This window comes from Odocoileus virginianus, chromosome 2 (assembly GCF_023699985.2).
Source record: "Odocoileus virginianus isolate 20LAN1187 ecotype Illinois chromosome 2, Ovbor_1.2, whole genome shotgun sequence".
NCBI lineage: Eukaryota > Metazoa > Chordata > Mammalia > Artiodactyla > Cervidae > Odocoileus > Odocoileus virginianus.
In genome coordinates this window covers 28,053,944-28,067,942 of record NC_069675.1, presented here as the reverse complement: position 1 = coordinate 28,067,942, position 13,999 = coordinate 28,053,944, and the positions used below count along the sequence as shown (strand labels likewise).

The 13,999-nt window shown below is 45.2% G+C and overlaps 1 protein-coding gene and 1 long non-coding RNA gene across 3 annotated transcripts in view; one reads left to right on the top strand and one right to left on the bottom strand.

Moving 5' to 3' along the window:
• The window catches only part of TTC7A (tetratricopeptide repeat domain 7A), a 119,456-nt gene extending 118,979 nt beyond the window's left edge, over positions 1–477 (bottom strand). The window contains exon 1 of one of the 2 annotated variants that reach the window (XM_070477880.1): positions 61–477. In XM_070477880.1, coding sequence (XP_070333981.1) covers positions 61–244 — 184 coding nt within the window. In that variant the 5' untranslated portion in view covers positions 245–477. The remainder of the gene's footprint in view (positions 1–60) is intronic. The other variant, XM_020876173.2, reaches the window with a different exon arrangement.
• A 729-nt stretch (positions 478–1,206) lies between these two features.
• Positions 1,207–12,899, top strand: LOC110126489 (uncharacterized). The gene is made up of 2 exons (XR_002310449.2): positions 1,207–4,200; positions 5,088–12,899. It is a non-coding gene; the product is annotated as an uncharacterized lncRNA (long non-coding RNA).
• Positions 12,900–13,999: the final 1,100 nt, after the last annotated feature.

The following is a 13,999-nucleotide window of genomic DNA, read 5'->3' as shown; positions in this document are numbered from 1 at the left end:
GAGGCGGCGCCTTTCGCGCGCTCCGCGCTTGCGAACCGGCCCCTTCCCTTACTCACTCACCGGTGTCCAGAGAGTTGAACCCAGCGCTCGGGCTGCCTCGCCGGCCGCCTCCGCCACCCAGCATGACTAACGCCTGCATCTGCCGAACCAGCTCGGGCATGCGGTCCCAGTGGCCCTCGGCGCGGCAGCGCTCCAGCTCGCTCTCAATCTTCAGGTGGGAGCCGTATGCGCCCTTCGCAGCCATCTTCGAGCGGGCGCAGTCATGGGAGGTGCGGCCGAGAAGTGGAGACCCGGCCGGGGGCGGCGTCCCGGCTGGGGCACACACGCGGGCGGGGTCGACGGGGGCGCGAGCTGCGGCCGGGGCCCGGGTGGCAGCGGGGGCCCGGGCAGCGGCGGGCGGGCAGCAGCCGCAGCACCCAGCGCACCGCCCAGCACCTCCGGGCTGGGACTCCGGCTGCGCGACCCGGACGCGTCCAGGAGCAGCCTCCGCCTCTGCAGGAGCAGCTCCTGGCGCCGTTGCCGCCGCCGCTGCAGCAGCTGCTGCCACAACCCCCGCCCCGGGCCCGGGCGCCGCCAGCCGCGGACCCGCCCCCGGCCGCAGCTCCACCCCCGCGGGGGCGTGGCGCGGCCTCGGCGAGCCAGGCGCGCGGGCCGCCAACGCGGCCACAGCAGCCAGGCGCGCGCGGGGCGCTCGCGGCCGCACCGGCGCCACCCCCGCGCCGCCGCCGCCACTGCCGACTCGGCGCTCACTTTAATACCGCGCGGAGCCCCGGCGCCCGGGGGCGCCTCGCTCCCCACCCCCTCCCCATCCCATTGGGGCTCTTGGCCTGGGAGACCTCCGCCCCGACGACCCTGCTTTGTGTGGTGGCCCCGTCACCACCGCTGCCCCGGCACGTCACAAATCCGGGGAGAGGCCGGCCGGCCGGTAGCTCCCAACTCGGAGAAGGAGCCTCCCTGGGGAGCCACCGGCAGCCGCCCGGTTCCCGCCCTGCTGGGCCGCGCGACTCTTGCGCGCCATCCCCGGGGCGCTCGGGAGAACCTGCTAATGCCTCCCCTGCGAAAGATTTGTATGTTCTTTCATCAGAGTGGAGTTCCTCTTTCCAATCTGTCTCTCCCCACCCCAGCTGGCAGGCCTTGTCCTCTGCAGAATCCTGTTGCCCTGGATTTCTTAGACGTTTTAAGCCGTTTCTCCAACTTGGTATTTACTTATTTTTTAATTCTAGTGTATAAAGACTACTTTGATCAAAGCTGTACCGAGCTCTTAACAGGACTTAGCCCTGTGCTGTGGGTACTAAGAAGTTCAAAGGATTACAAGGCAGGCGGGGGAGGCGGGGGAGGCAGACCCTTTGAGAACCGTTTATGGTGGCCCCGCATCGGGTACAGCCCAGGGTGGCGATGGGGGCCATCACGCAAGACCAAAGCGTCAAAACAGAACTATTTAAGTGACAGTGCATGGCACAGACCGAAGATTCCAGAAGACCGGAGGGTCAGAGCAAGCTTTTGAGTATAGACCCCTAAGAGCTAGAAGGTTCACCCCTTCTTCCCCAGCCCCTGCCTGATACGTAACCCTGGGAGTGAGCTTGACCACTTTCAGTGTCAGGAGACACTACTTCGTGCGTCTGGACAACTGTAACCCGTGGGAAGTTTTTGTGAAGTGGAGCTCAGACTCCTGGACCCTTTGTCTCTGCAGCCACAAGGGGGCGTCTGTTGAAGGCGGCCTCCCTGCGCCCCCGTCCCTGCCGATATCCTCTTCGGTGTTAGTGGGTCCGTCGTGTCCGACTCTTTGAAACCTCATGGACTGTAGCCCACCAGACTCCTCTATCCATGGAATTCTCCAGGCAACAATACTGGGGTAGATAGCCATTCCTTTCTCCAGGGGATCTTCCCGACCCAGGGGTTGAACGCGGGTCTCCTGCACTGCAGGCATTTTCTTCACCACCTGAGCCGTCTGGGAAACCCTGGATGTCCTCTTCTCTAGGTCCCACATGCAGCTCCATTCCTTGCTTGTGAGGCAGAATTCCTCACCTCGGCTGCTCTAGGCTGACCTGAGCTCCTAGAGACGAGGAGATAGATGAAGGAAAATGGGGGTGGCTTTGGCAGTTTGCTCAATTGACACCGACTCCTTTAGGTTACCCTTTGGCTGCCCTTGCTGGTCACCAGAACCGGATGTCACTTGGAGAGAGCTGCGTGTGTCCTTCGGATGGAGGCGGCCTGAGGACACCCTGTGATTTGCCCCAGAGTCAGCCCTCGGGCAGCCAAAGAAAAGCAGAGTTGATAAGAGGAATCCTAACAAAATAAGGAAAACCTCTCCTCCCTCTTGTCTCTCCAATCCTTTGCTATGCCTGACCCCCAAGTTGCTGGACTCCAGGGAACTATCTGAGGCGGTATTGCTGCCTGTTGATTGCATATTCAGATCATGTTGGGGTCAAACTGTTATTTGGGCTTTCCTGGTGGCTCAGATGGTAAAGAATCTGTCTTTGATTCAGGAGACCTGGGTTCCGTCCCTAGGTTGGGAAGATCCCCTGGAGGAGGGCATGGCAACCCACTCCAGTACTCTTGCCTGGAGAATCCCATGGACAGAGGCGCCTGGCAGGCTGCAGTCCACGGGGTCACAAAGAGTCAGATACGACTGAGCAACTAACATGTTCTTTGACAGGAGCACCGATATTTGTGTGGGCCTGGGGCACTGGCAGGAGGAACACAGCAGGATGGTGAAAGCTTAACAAACACAAACACATGCTGGACCCCCTTAGAGCTGTTTTCCAGAAGAGTCAAGACCCCAGCCCACTAGTCACCACTGTCTTTTAGGGGAGTAAGAGGCTGTAGGAACAAGAACAAAGAATAACCATGGTCCAATGAGTAACATTTGACAAAATCCGTGGCAAATACAAGTGTAGAGGTTGTTTTTAATTTATTTTTAATAATCTGGGATCTCCCAGGTGAGAGTTTAAGACACATTCTGATGAAGAATGCTGTCATTGCCAGCTCAGAAATGCTGCCAAAATACCTTCAGCAAGGTAGAAAGGAAAAGGAAATAAGGTAGAAGAGGTATTTTCAGCAAGGTATTTTCCTCCTCAGATGAAGGAGGCTGAGTTCATTGCTTACCAGAGGGAGAGTACTGCCTAGACCATCTTTGCAGAATCTCAGAGAAGGGAAGGAAGTTCACAGGAGGTAAATCAACTTAATGAGAAATGTGTATTTTCAGGGAGCAACAGAGATGGTACAGCACAAGGGACCGTCTGGTTTAAAGGAGACTCTTAAAGCCAAGCCAGTAGGAGACTGTTCCTTTAGCTGCTGCCCCTGAACAGAGTGGGACGCTCTTGCCACTGGATCATCAGAGAAGCTTAAGCTACTGGTGTTTATTCTCATGAAGTTAAGTTCTCAGTAAGATCTCTTATTGACTTACAGTTGGGCTTCCTTGATAGCACAGATGGTAAAGAATCTGCGTGCAGTGCCAGAGACCTAGGTTTGACCCCTGGGTTGGGAAGATGCACCTAGAGAAGGGAATGGCTACCCACAAAGAGTTGGACATAGCTGAGAGGCTAACACACAGTAGGCCCAAAGTAAGAGGCTTTTGAACAGTTCATTTGAACTAAAAAAATAAGTTTATGTTTTTTCTCAGAGAAAAGACTTGATTACCAGGAACTTGGGTAAGTCAAATAATGATGTGGGAGTTGTAAGAAAACTTGGGAACACACAGCCCACAGTGGCCAGTGAGACTCAGTTCAATTCAATCACTCAGTCGTGTCCATCTCTGCAACCCCATGGACTCCAGCACGCCAGGCTTCCCTGTCCATCACCAACTTCCAGAGCTTACTCAAACTCATGTCCATCGAGTCAGTGATGCCATTATGAGGATTCATCTCAAGAATCCTCATAATTATCTCTTAGTTTGCTGGGAAGCTTTTGCACAGCTGGTTGTCTGGAGTAAGAGATTTACCTCATGGGATAAATCCTATCTTAGGTCGTGCACTGTCCTTTAACAAATTGTTAACTTCTCTCAGGAACCTATATGTCCTCTCTGAGCTAAAAGAGTACACAGATGCATCAGCCTCAGAGCCAGCCTCATCTTTGGAACAAGAAAGATTTTCTACATATTGGCCAAGAATAGGATCGCAGGGCAAGTTAAAGCTCCAGAGGTCCTGGTCGAGGATTTGTGAAAAGTAGGAGGGCACCTCAGAAACATGCATACCAGACCAGGTATGTTGATTTTACTTGGAAAAGACAGGTATTAACTTCTAACTTAAAGGCACACCAAGGAAAGCACAACAGTGTTCCACAGTTGTACGATACCCCCAGTCACCTTAGACCTTGAGGATGAAACAGTATTTGAGTTTGGTTCTAAAGGGAAGTGGAGAGTGACATTAATATTTATGGCCCCAGGGAACTATTAATAAGTGAATCTATGCTCTTGCCCACTGGGTTTTTTGACTGGGGAAATAGGAGTGTTACAAAGTCTGGGATGAAGTATGAAGACTCCTTTCTCTTTGTGGCCTTTGATTATTAGTTTTATTCCTTCCTTAGTGCCTTGTTTTAAAGGTTGTTGGGCAAATTTGCCCACCTAGACGTTTAGGTGGGTCAGTCTGAACTGAACACCATGCATTTAGTTCCAGTAGAATGTAAGTGGAGTTGTGTGCCCACAAGAGAACTGCCATCTATGCTTGGTTTACCACCAAAAGTACTGGTAAATCAATATTCACATTAGCCAGGACCTCATTATGAACAGGGAGGTCCTCGGGGACTGAAAGGAAGAGGCCATCAGGAGAGCATTTAATGTGGAGAGCAATTCCATTCACACAGTAAATCCCTTGCTATTAAGTTAATGAGTATAATGTCACAAAGGAGAAAAGAATATTCCTTGGTTAAAAGTACAGGGTGATGGTTAAGTGCTGGGGCCTAGGGAAGGTGTGGTGAGAATTATCAGATAGATTCATGACCACATAGTTTGTTGAATCCAAGGAGAGGGTTGTTCCAGCAGGTCCCTGGCTTATGATGATGCAACTTCTTCCACCTTTAAGATGGTAGGAAAGTGATACCTATTTGGTGGAATCCACACTTCAAATTTTGAATTTTGATCTTTTTACCAGGCTAGCAAAATGCAGCAAGATCCTCACTAGTGATGCTGGGCAGGGCAGCAAGTGGCAGCTCCCAGCAGCCGCGTGATCACAAGGGGAGATAGCCAATACACTTACAACCATTCTATACCTGGACAACCATTCTGTTTTTCATTTTCAGTATTCAATAAGTTATGAGAGATACTCAAAACTTTATTATAAAATAGGCTTTGTGTTAGGTAATTTTGCCAAACCACAATCTAATGTAAATTCTGAGCTTGTTTAAGGGCAGCAAGGCTAAGCTATGATGGTAGGTTTACAAAATGCATTTTTGACCTAATGATATTTTCAACTTACAATGGGTTTATTGGAATATAACCCCTTTATAAGTTGAGGAAGATCTATACAATAGTGCTCAGATTTAAGATTGCTGTTATTGTGATGATATCAGTCAAAATTGTAAGATTGTCTTTTAATTTTTAGACCAGTGTTTCCTTGTGGGTTTGCAGGTAGAATGGGAAACTGAACACCTCCATTGATAGTTTTTTTTTTTCTTTTCCCTTTATTTATTTTTTATTTTATTTTCCCTTTAGTCTGTTAGTTCTAGGGCTCTTTTAAATAGAGCTCTTCCAGGGTTTTGGAGATCTGGCCATGGGCCTATTTCCCACCCTACTTTTTGCTTGCATATTAAACCCCCTATTTCTCCTTTGAGGCAATTTACAAAAAGATGAGAGGGAGAGCCAGGGTCGCATCTGCTTCAAGATCTACTACTGAACCCTGATGCTACATTTTAAAGAACCTATCCCTAAAGTCTCCATCAGACTTCTCTTTTTTTTGGCTTGAAGAACTGAATCAGAGCACACACTATTTTCACAGAAAAGACAGAGGATAGCTTCCAAAAGACCTTGACCCACATCTGCGGTGTTTCTAAGTCCCTTTGGTTTCCTGTTCAAGTCAAGGTCTTTTAAGTCATCATTGGAAGTTCTGACCTTTTCACTGAACTTTTTGCAACATATGAACTAATTGGTATATATCTGGTCACCCTGGATTATATGTCCCTCAAACTAATCTGAATTTCTCTTCACTGTTCTCTTTATCTTGTCTAGGCCTTGGAAAATCTTAGACAATGGCTTTCAGCTGAGAATGGAACCAGAGCTTAAAATTCACTATTAGCAGTTTTCTCTGTCGGAAAAGGCAATGGCAACCCACTCTAGTGCTCTTGCCTGGAAAATCCCATGGATGGAGGGGCCTGGTAGGCTGCAGTCCACGGGGTCACTAACAGTCAGGCACAGCTGAGCAACTTCACTTTCACTTTTCACTTTCATGCACTGGAGAAGGAAATGGCAACCCACTCCAGTGTTCTTGCCTGGAGAATCCCAGGGACGGGGAGCCTGGTGGGCTGCTATCTATGGGGTCACACAGAGTCGGACACGACTGAAGCAACTTAGCAGCAGCAGCAGTTTTCTCTGTGCTGAAGAAGGTTTACCTTGAAGAGGTAAGTAAGGATAGGGTTGGACTTCCATGGTAGTGCTAGTGGTAAAGAACTTCTGGAGTGGTAAAGAACCCACCTGCCAATGCAGGCAACATAATGCGTGTTCGATCCCTGGGTCAGAAAGATCCCCTGAAGGAGGGCATGACAACCCACTCCAGAAGTCTTGCCTAGAGAATCCCATGGACAGAGGAGCCTGGTGGGTTACAGTCCATAGGTCGCAAAGAATCAGATGCAGCTGAGTGAGCACACATGCACGCAAGGTTTGGGGTATCTGTTGGGCTAGGAGGGAAGAAGAGTGGGTCAGAGGGAGAGATGGGGCAGTAGGAGGTGGAAGAATGTAGGATAGAGGAAGAGGAATAGTGTGTTTGAATTGTGATTTGTGAGAGATCTAAAAGACAGATGGTTTTAAGTTGTTCAGATTTTTCTTTTGCTTTGGCCAAGGAATCTGTTAAGGAGGCGATTTTAGAATTCAATTTTTTTTTTTTTGATTCTTCCTCATGCTAATAAAAAAAAAAGACCATTGGATGTTTCTATTGTGTTCCCTTTTCCTTCAAAGACACTTATCAAGTGGGTAACTTTGTTCATGTCCAAAGTTCTTGTAGTGGTCACTGTGTAATTCTGAAGCATCCTTGGTAAAATGATGCTATTTAGAAAGATAAGTGCACAAATTTGGGCAATAGCATAAATACCAGTAAGAAGCGGAAGTTGGGCCTGGGGAAGACATGGACTGAAGTTTACACTAAGAGAACCCCCATGACAGCCTGGGAATGTCCCTGGAGAGTTGCTTGTGCATCCTGTAGCTTGGGGCCCTTGACCTCACAGCTCGACCTTATCCAATTGCAACTCTGATGAATTTACATCTCTCAGCAGGTGAAAGGTGTGCGGAGAGCTCTGTTGATCCAAACTCTCACAGACAAAACAAGTCTGAATGAAGTTCTCATAAGGTGTTGATCAGTGTCCTGAGACAAAATTTTTCCCTGGGCTGGCTTAGGGATGGACTTATTGGGACCCACGCTTGTCTTCTTCACCATTAACTTTATTATTTTAGATGCACAACAATAAATGACTAGGGTGGATATAGACAAATAGTTGGCTAATTAGTGATAAGGTAGATATCCACCAAGGAGAAAAAAACTTTCAAATATGGCCTGGTAATCAAAGGATTCTTAAAAAGGGTTCCTAATTGGTAGGAGACAAAATAGACTAAATTTGAGTCAACAGTCCCTTAATCCACCCAGATCTCAGGATATGTGATGTAGAACAGAATGACAACTGCCTTCCCAATTTTCTGTAGTTGTAGCCCAAATCCTCATATTCAGAATCCAACTTTTACTTACGACCATAATTATTGGCTCATAGCGTTTCCAGTCCGTGATGTAACTCATGTCTTAATTATCAGTGCTGTGAACTGGCCAGCCCAACCAGCCCTCCTAGAATGTTGACATGAATTCTGCCAGAGGCTGACCTGCATGGTCAGTCTTTCCCTTTATAGCTGCCATAAAATCTAGGGGGTGATTATTAGGTAAGGGAAAGAGACCATAGAAAGGCAAGTTTCAAAACCATGAATTCTTGTGTTTGTGCATGTTAGGCAGTTAGTAATTATGTGTTTTTATTTTATTTTCCAGTTTTATTGAGATATAACTGAAATACAGCACTGTATAAAGTTAAAGCATATAGCATGATGATTTGACATCAAAGTTTAATGATCATCTATCATCTTATAGAGATATAAAAGAAAAAGAAAAAAATACTTTTTTCCTTTTGATAGTTCTTAGGATTTACTCTCAACAACTTTCGTATATAGCATACAACAGTGTTAACTGTTTTATCATATTGTACATTACATCCCTTATTGTTTAGTCGCTCAGTCGTGTCCGACTCTTTTGCGACCCCATGGATTGTAATCCGCCATTACATTACATCCCTAGTACTTATTTATAACTGAAAACTTACACTCTTTGACTAGTTTTATGTAATTCCCCCTCCCCTCTGTTATGTTATTTTTAGAATCCTAGAAATCTGACGTTTTCCCATGCCTGGGAGGTGAGGGCTCTGGGTGTCTCCTGGCCCCACCCGCCCACTTCACGGTCTAGACCCCAGCTCCTCCCTCCGTGCACATGCCTCTCCCCCGTCATCCGCATCTGTTCTTCCCCTGGTCTCCCCCGCGGCTCCTGCTTCTTTTTGGTAGCTTTGTGTCATCCGGTAGGACTGCAGTGGTGGTGCCCTCCCATGCTCCCTCCCAGCCTGCCTTGTGCAGATTCCCTGCCCAGGTGCTGCCGTCCTGGGGAGGGACGTCAGCCCTACCCACCAGTTGTTGTTTAGTCACTAAGTCTTGTCCGACACTTTTGCCACCCCGTGGACTGTAGCCTGCCAGGCTCTTCTGTATGTGGGATTTCTGAGGCAAGAATACTGGAATGGGTTGCCCTTTCCTTCTCCGGGGGATCTTCCCAACCCAAGGATCGAACCCAAGTGTCCTTTACCACCATTCTTTAGCCACCAGGAATGCTAGGCTGCATTAACAATTACTCAAAAATCTCAGGACTTTCAAGCAACATAGTTTATTTCTCATTCATGCTACCTGTTCCATCCAGATTGGCTGGGTTCTTTTCCACATTGTTTTCACTGTGTGACTCAAGCTACCAGAGCAGTCACTGTCTAGAGCATTGACAATCTTTATGACAAAGGGAAAAGAGACAGTGTGGTAAACTGTAAAACTTCTGCCTAGCTGTGACATATCACACTTCTGTAAACATTTTATTGACTGGTACAGAAAACACAGCTAAACTTGATGCCAATGCCCAGAGATAGGCAGTAAATCTTTGTAATAGTATAGTATACAATATTTTATTTTCTAGAATAGAAAATAACTAAAATAACTTTTTGAAATAGAATCTTAGATCATTAATTTTAACCTTTGTTATTTTCTAATATATGCATTTAAGACTACAAATTTCCCTTTATCAGCTGTATCCCATGAATATTATTCTAATTTTCTTTGTGATACCTTATTTAACCTATGTGTTATTTAAAAGCCCTTCTTAATATCCAAATAAATGTCGAGTTTTTTGAATTGTTTCCTAGTGTAATTGCATTATATCAGAAAATATGATTTGTATACTTTCAAATCTTGGACTTTTTTTTAGACCTCATTTCTGCTTTCAACTACAAGGTCCAGGTAGAGGACCTTGAGCCTCAGATGAGACCCTAGCCTTGGCCAACACTTTGATTTCAGCCATGTGATATTCTGAATAGAGAACCTATTTGATCCTTGCCTGGACTTCTCCTCAACAAAACTGTGAGATAATAAGTGGATGTTGTTTTAAGCTGCTAAGGTTATAGTAACTTGTTATGCAAAAATAGAAAATTAATACAGTATTTCTAATAGTGGGTAAACCACTCAGTTTTTATTTGTCTAAAAATGTCTGCTCATGTTTATTCTTAAAGGACCTTTTAGCTGGATGTAGAATTTTGGACTAGCCGTTTTCTTTTAGCACTGATAAGACAGTTCATTGTTCTCTGGTTTCCATTCTTGCTGTTGCACAACTCTCTGACTGTTGCTTCTTTGGAAATAATCTTTTGTTCTCCTCTGCTTATCTTTAATTTTTTGTTTTGTTTTTTGCAGATTTAATGTGCCAAGAATAGATCTGTTTTATTAACTTTTCTTGGGGTTTTTTCTTTTTTTTTTGAGTCTGAGCTTGACATCTTTCATCAGTTCTGGAAAATTCTTAATTATCTTCAAAATTGTCCCTGCTCATTCTCAGCTCCAAGTAGACTTATACCAACTAGATATAAATAAGACCTTCTTTCTGTATTCTGTGTCTATTATGTTCACTTTTGTGTTTTCTGCCCTGTTGTCTTGTCTTCATTCTAGGTAGTTTCCTCTACCAAGTTTTCTGATTCATTGATTCTTTCTTCCCATGTGTCCAAACTGTTGTCAGACCCAACCCTTGAGTTTTTAAACACTTATTATATTTCTTTGTTCTCAAATTTTTGTTTGATTCTCTTTCCAATCCGCTACTTTGTTACTCTTGTGTTTTATCACAGAGGGAAACCTTCCTTGACTCCCCCCATCCTGATATCAGACTGTACTCCCCACTACCACTGTGTGTTGCCGTGGTGACATGGGCTCTGCCAGGCCTTTACTGTGTTTCTTACATTCTCTGTCCAGCTAGACTGTAAGTATCTTGAGGATAGAGACTATCACTTACTCTGTGTATCCAGCATTTATCACAGTACCTGGTAACAGCAGTCACTCCATAAATGTTGTGGAACTCAACTGAACTTTACCTAAAGAAACCTCCTTGATCATCAAACACTTCCACTTTGAAGAGATGGGAAAACTTCCGTTAAGTCTCCACTACTCACAACTACTCTTTGTGTGAGGAGATTCTTCTACATAGGGAATGCTAAGAGATGCTGTTTCTGCATCCAGGCTGATGAGAGGAAAGAGCAGAAGGCAAAACAGACACAGAAATAAGAGGCACCTCAGGTGAGTAAGTTTCTAGGAATGAAGAGAAATTATTGGATAAGCTCAAATGTTTCCAAGCTATTGAATTACCCAGACCTCCAAAGAATGAGGGACTCTTGCTGATATCTGAATGGCACTGTTTCAGTATATCTAGGAACTCAAGGCAGAGTGGTTTCTAAGAAAAGAATCTTTTATAACCAGTATGCTGAACACACAGAGCTTGTGGGTTGTATTCATCAAAGCCACTTTATTTTTGTCTTCCATTGCCTTTTTAAAAATTGAGGTATAGTTGATATATAATATTTTATGTTTCAGGTGTAAAACATAGTGACTCACAGTTTTTTAAGGCTATATTCCATTTATGGTTATTATAAAATATTGGAAATAAAATTATAATATACAAAATATTGTACTATATATTCTTGTAGCTTATTATACATAATACATAGAAGATTATACCTCTTAATCCCCTCACTCTGTCTTGCTCCTCTCTCTTTCCCTCTCCCCACTGGTAATCACTAGTTTCCTCTCTATATCTTTTTTTTTTTTTCATTTATTTTTATTAGTTGGAGGCTAATTACTTTACAACATGCAGTGGTTTTTGTCATACATTGAAATGAATTAGCCATGGATTTACATGTATTCCCCATCCCGGTCTCCCCTCCCACCTCCCTCATCCTCTCTATATCTGTAAGTCTGTTTCTTCTTTGATTTACTGGTTTGTGGTATTTTGTACTTTCACATATAAGTGATATCATACAGTGTTTGTCTTTCTCTGTCTTAGTTTACTTAGCATAAGAGCCTCCAAGTCCATCCCTTCCATGGCTTTAGTGAGGGTTTAGGATGGTCTTTTCCTGGGCACCTGTAAAAATCCCATCAAGCTTATAAATTTTTCTGGGCACCCTTAGTTAAAAGTCCAAGGGTCACAAGTAAAGACTTAATTACTTAGTATTTAAATCCTCATTCAAAGATAAGAGTTCTCTCTCACTTCCCCAAAGCTAGGGCCGATGGAAGGTGGGCGGTCTGCAGCCTCAGGGAGGATTGTGTTCCGTTTCTTCTCTTTCTTACTCTCCTCCTCCTTATCTTGCTGCTGCTTCTGACCTTTAAGGTTGAAGTGGGAAAAGGACCAGAGCGAAGGGGGATAGGAAATTTCCTGGGAGAATGGCTTCATAGGTTCTACACCTAGGGCTCCATAGATCCCTGGCAGATGTTTAAACCTGACTCCTAGGGGCTTTCCTGGGGTCCTGGGAGACTCCCAGGCTGGGTTTCTCAGACCCAGCTCCCTCTCCTGTTCCTCTGCTTCCCACAGCCCACGCCTTAGCATCTGCTCTTGGTCCCTAACAGCTAAGTCTCTTTGTTCCTCATAGGTCACCCTCTTGTTCGGGCTTCACTGGGGGTGGACCTTGCCTCTGCCTCTTCCTCATCTGGCCCCCAGGATTCTAGTCTCCTTTGATCTGCACTCAGAATGTAGAGCAGTTCGCGCCCAGATCCGCTTCTTCTTACCAAGCCTGCTTAAGTTTGCAGAGCCAGCCAGCACCTGACCAGAGCATGTGCCCTGTGACAGAGGCCATGTCAAACTCCCGCAGTGGTCAGTCCTCTTGAGACCTCTCTCACTAGACTTGAGGCGAGGGAGCAGGTGACTCCTTAGATTTTTCCCAAAGATATCCTACCCCCAAAACCTCCCCCCTGAAACCTTCCCTTCTTCTGACTCTTCTTATCTTCTCTCTGAGCGGGGAGGGGATTCCCTAGGTAAGAGATCAAGAGACAGGTAACCAGATTTTGAAAATTTCCTTTGAAGATCTGCATTTTTGTGGTCCACTCATACCTTACTTTGACGATCAGTAACTATCATATCTTAGCATGTCAATAAAAATTTCCAACTTAACATCCTTTGTTGTACTTATTTGTTTTTTACTGGAATTAAAACATCATTATTCTTTTTTCTGATTAATTCATGCTTCTTATAAAATTGAACTAATGCATAAATGTAAAAGAGTGTAGTAGCCCAGGGCAATCCCACCTCCCAGAGATAATTCAAAGATAGGACTTTTCAGTATACCTTTCCAGACTTTTTTCTTTAACACACTTGCCCTTTTTGTTAATAACTAAAATGGGATTGTAACAGACATGAACTCCGAAGAGCATTTTCCCTACCACCATAAGGATATGTAAACCCTCCCATCACCTATATACCTAAAACTATCTTGGAGTGGAATAGAAGAGAGAAAAGCTGAGATATTGAGAAGTTAGCTGGATAGACTGAGGGTCTAAATGGACAGGTTACGTTATTTAATTAAACTGTGATTTGGTGGAGCGGACAAATGTAGTTTTCTCTCACTTTCCACCAAGATAGTTGCTTTAGAGGAAATGAGATCAGTTATATAAAACCAAAGGGCTGCATTTGTGTTTCATACTAGGGAGTATTAGGTAAATTTTCAAATCCCTACTACAAATGAGATCTTCCCTGTAGCTCAGATGGTAAATAATCTGCCTGCAATGCAGGAGACCTGGGTTCATTCCCTAGGTCAGGAAGATCCTCTGGAGAATGGAACGGCAATCCACTCTAGTATTCTTGCCTGGGGAATCCCATGGATAGAGGAGCCTGACAGCCTACAGTTCTTGGGGTCACAAAGAATCGGACACGACTGAGCGACTAACCCACCCACACCACTACAAATGAAATTACTTAGTTGGACCATATGCACCTGTCAACTAAAAAATTAGTCACAACCTGAAAGGTGAGAAATGCTTTATTTGGTGGGAATGTTTAGGACCCCCAGGAGACAGCATCTCAATAGCACTGAGGGACTGCTTCCCAGAGGCAGGAGAGGGAGTCAGTCTATATACAAGTTTGCAACAAAGCGGACAGGCAGTCTGAACATCAAAGATTATTGTTGAGTAAGGAAAACTAGATATCAAGTTAAGAAATTTAGGGTTCTTGCCTGTATGGGAAGATGCAAGAGTCTGGGATTATTGAAGTCATTC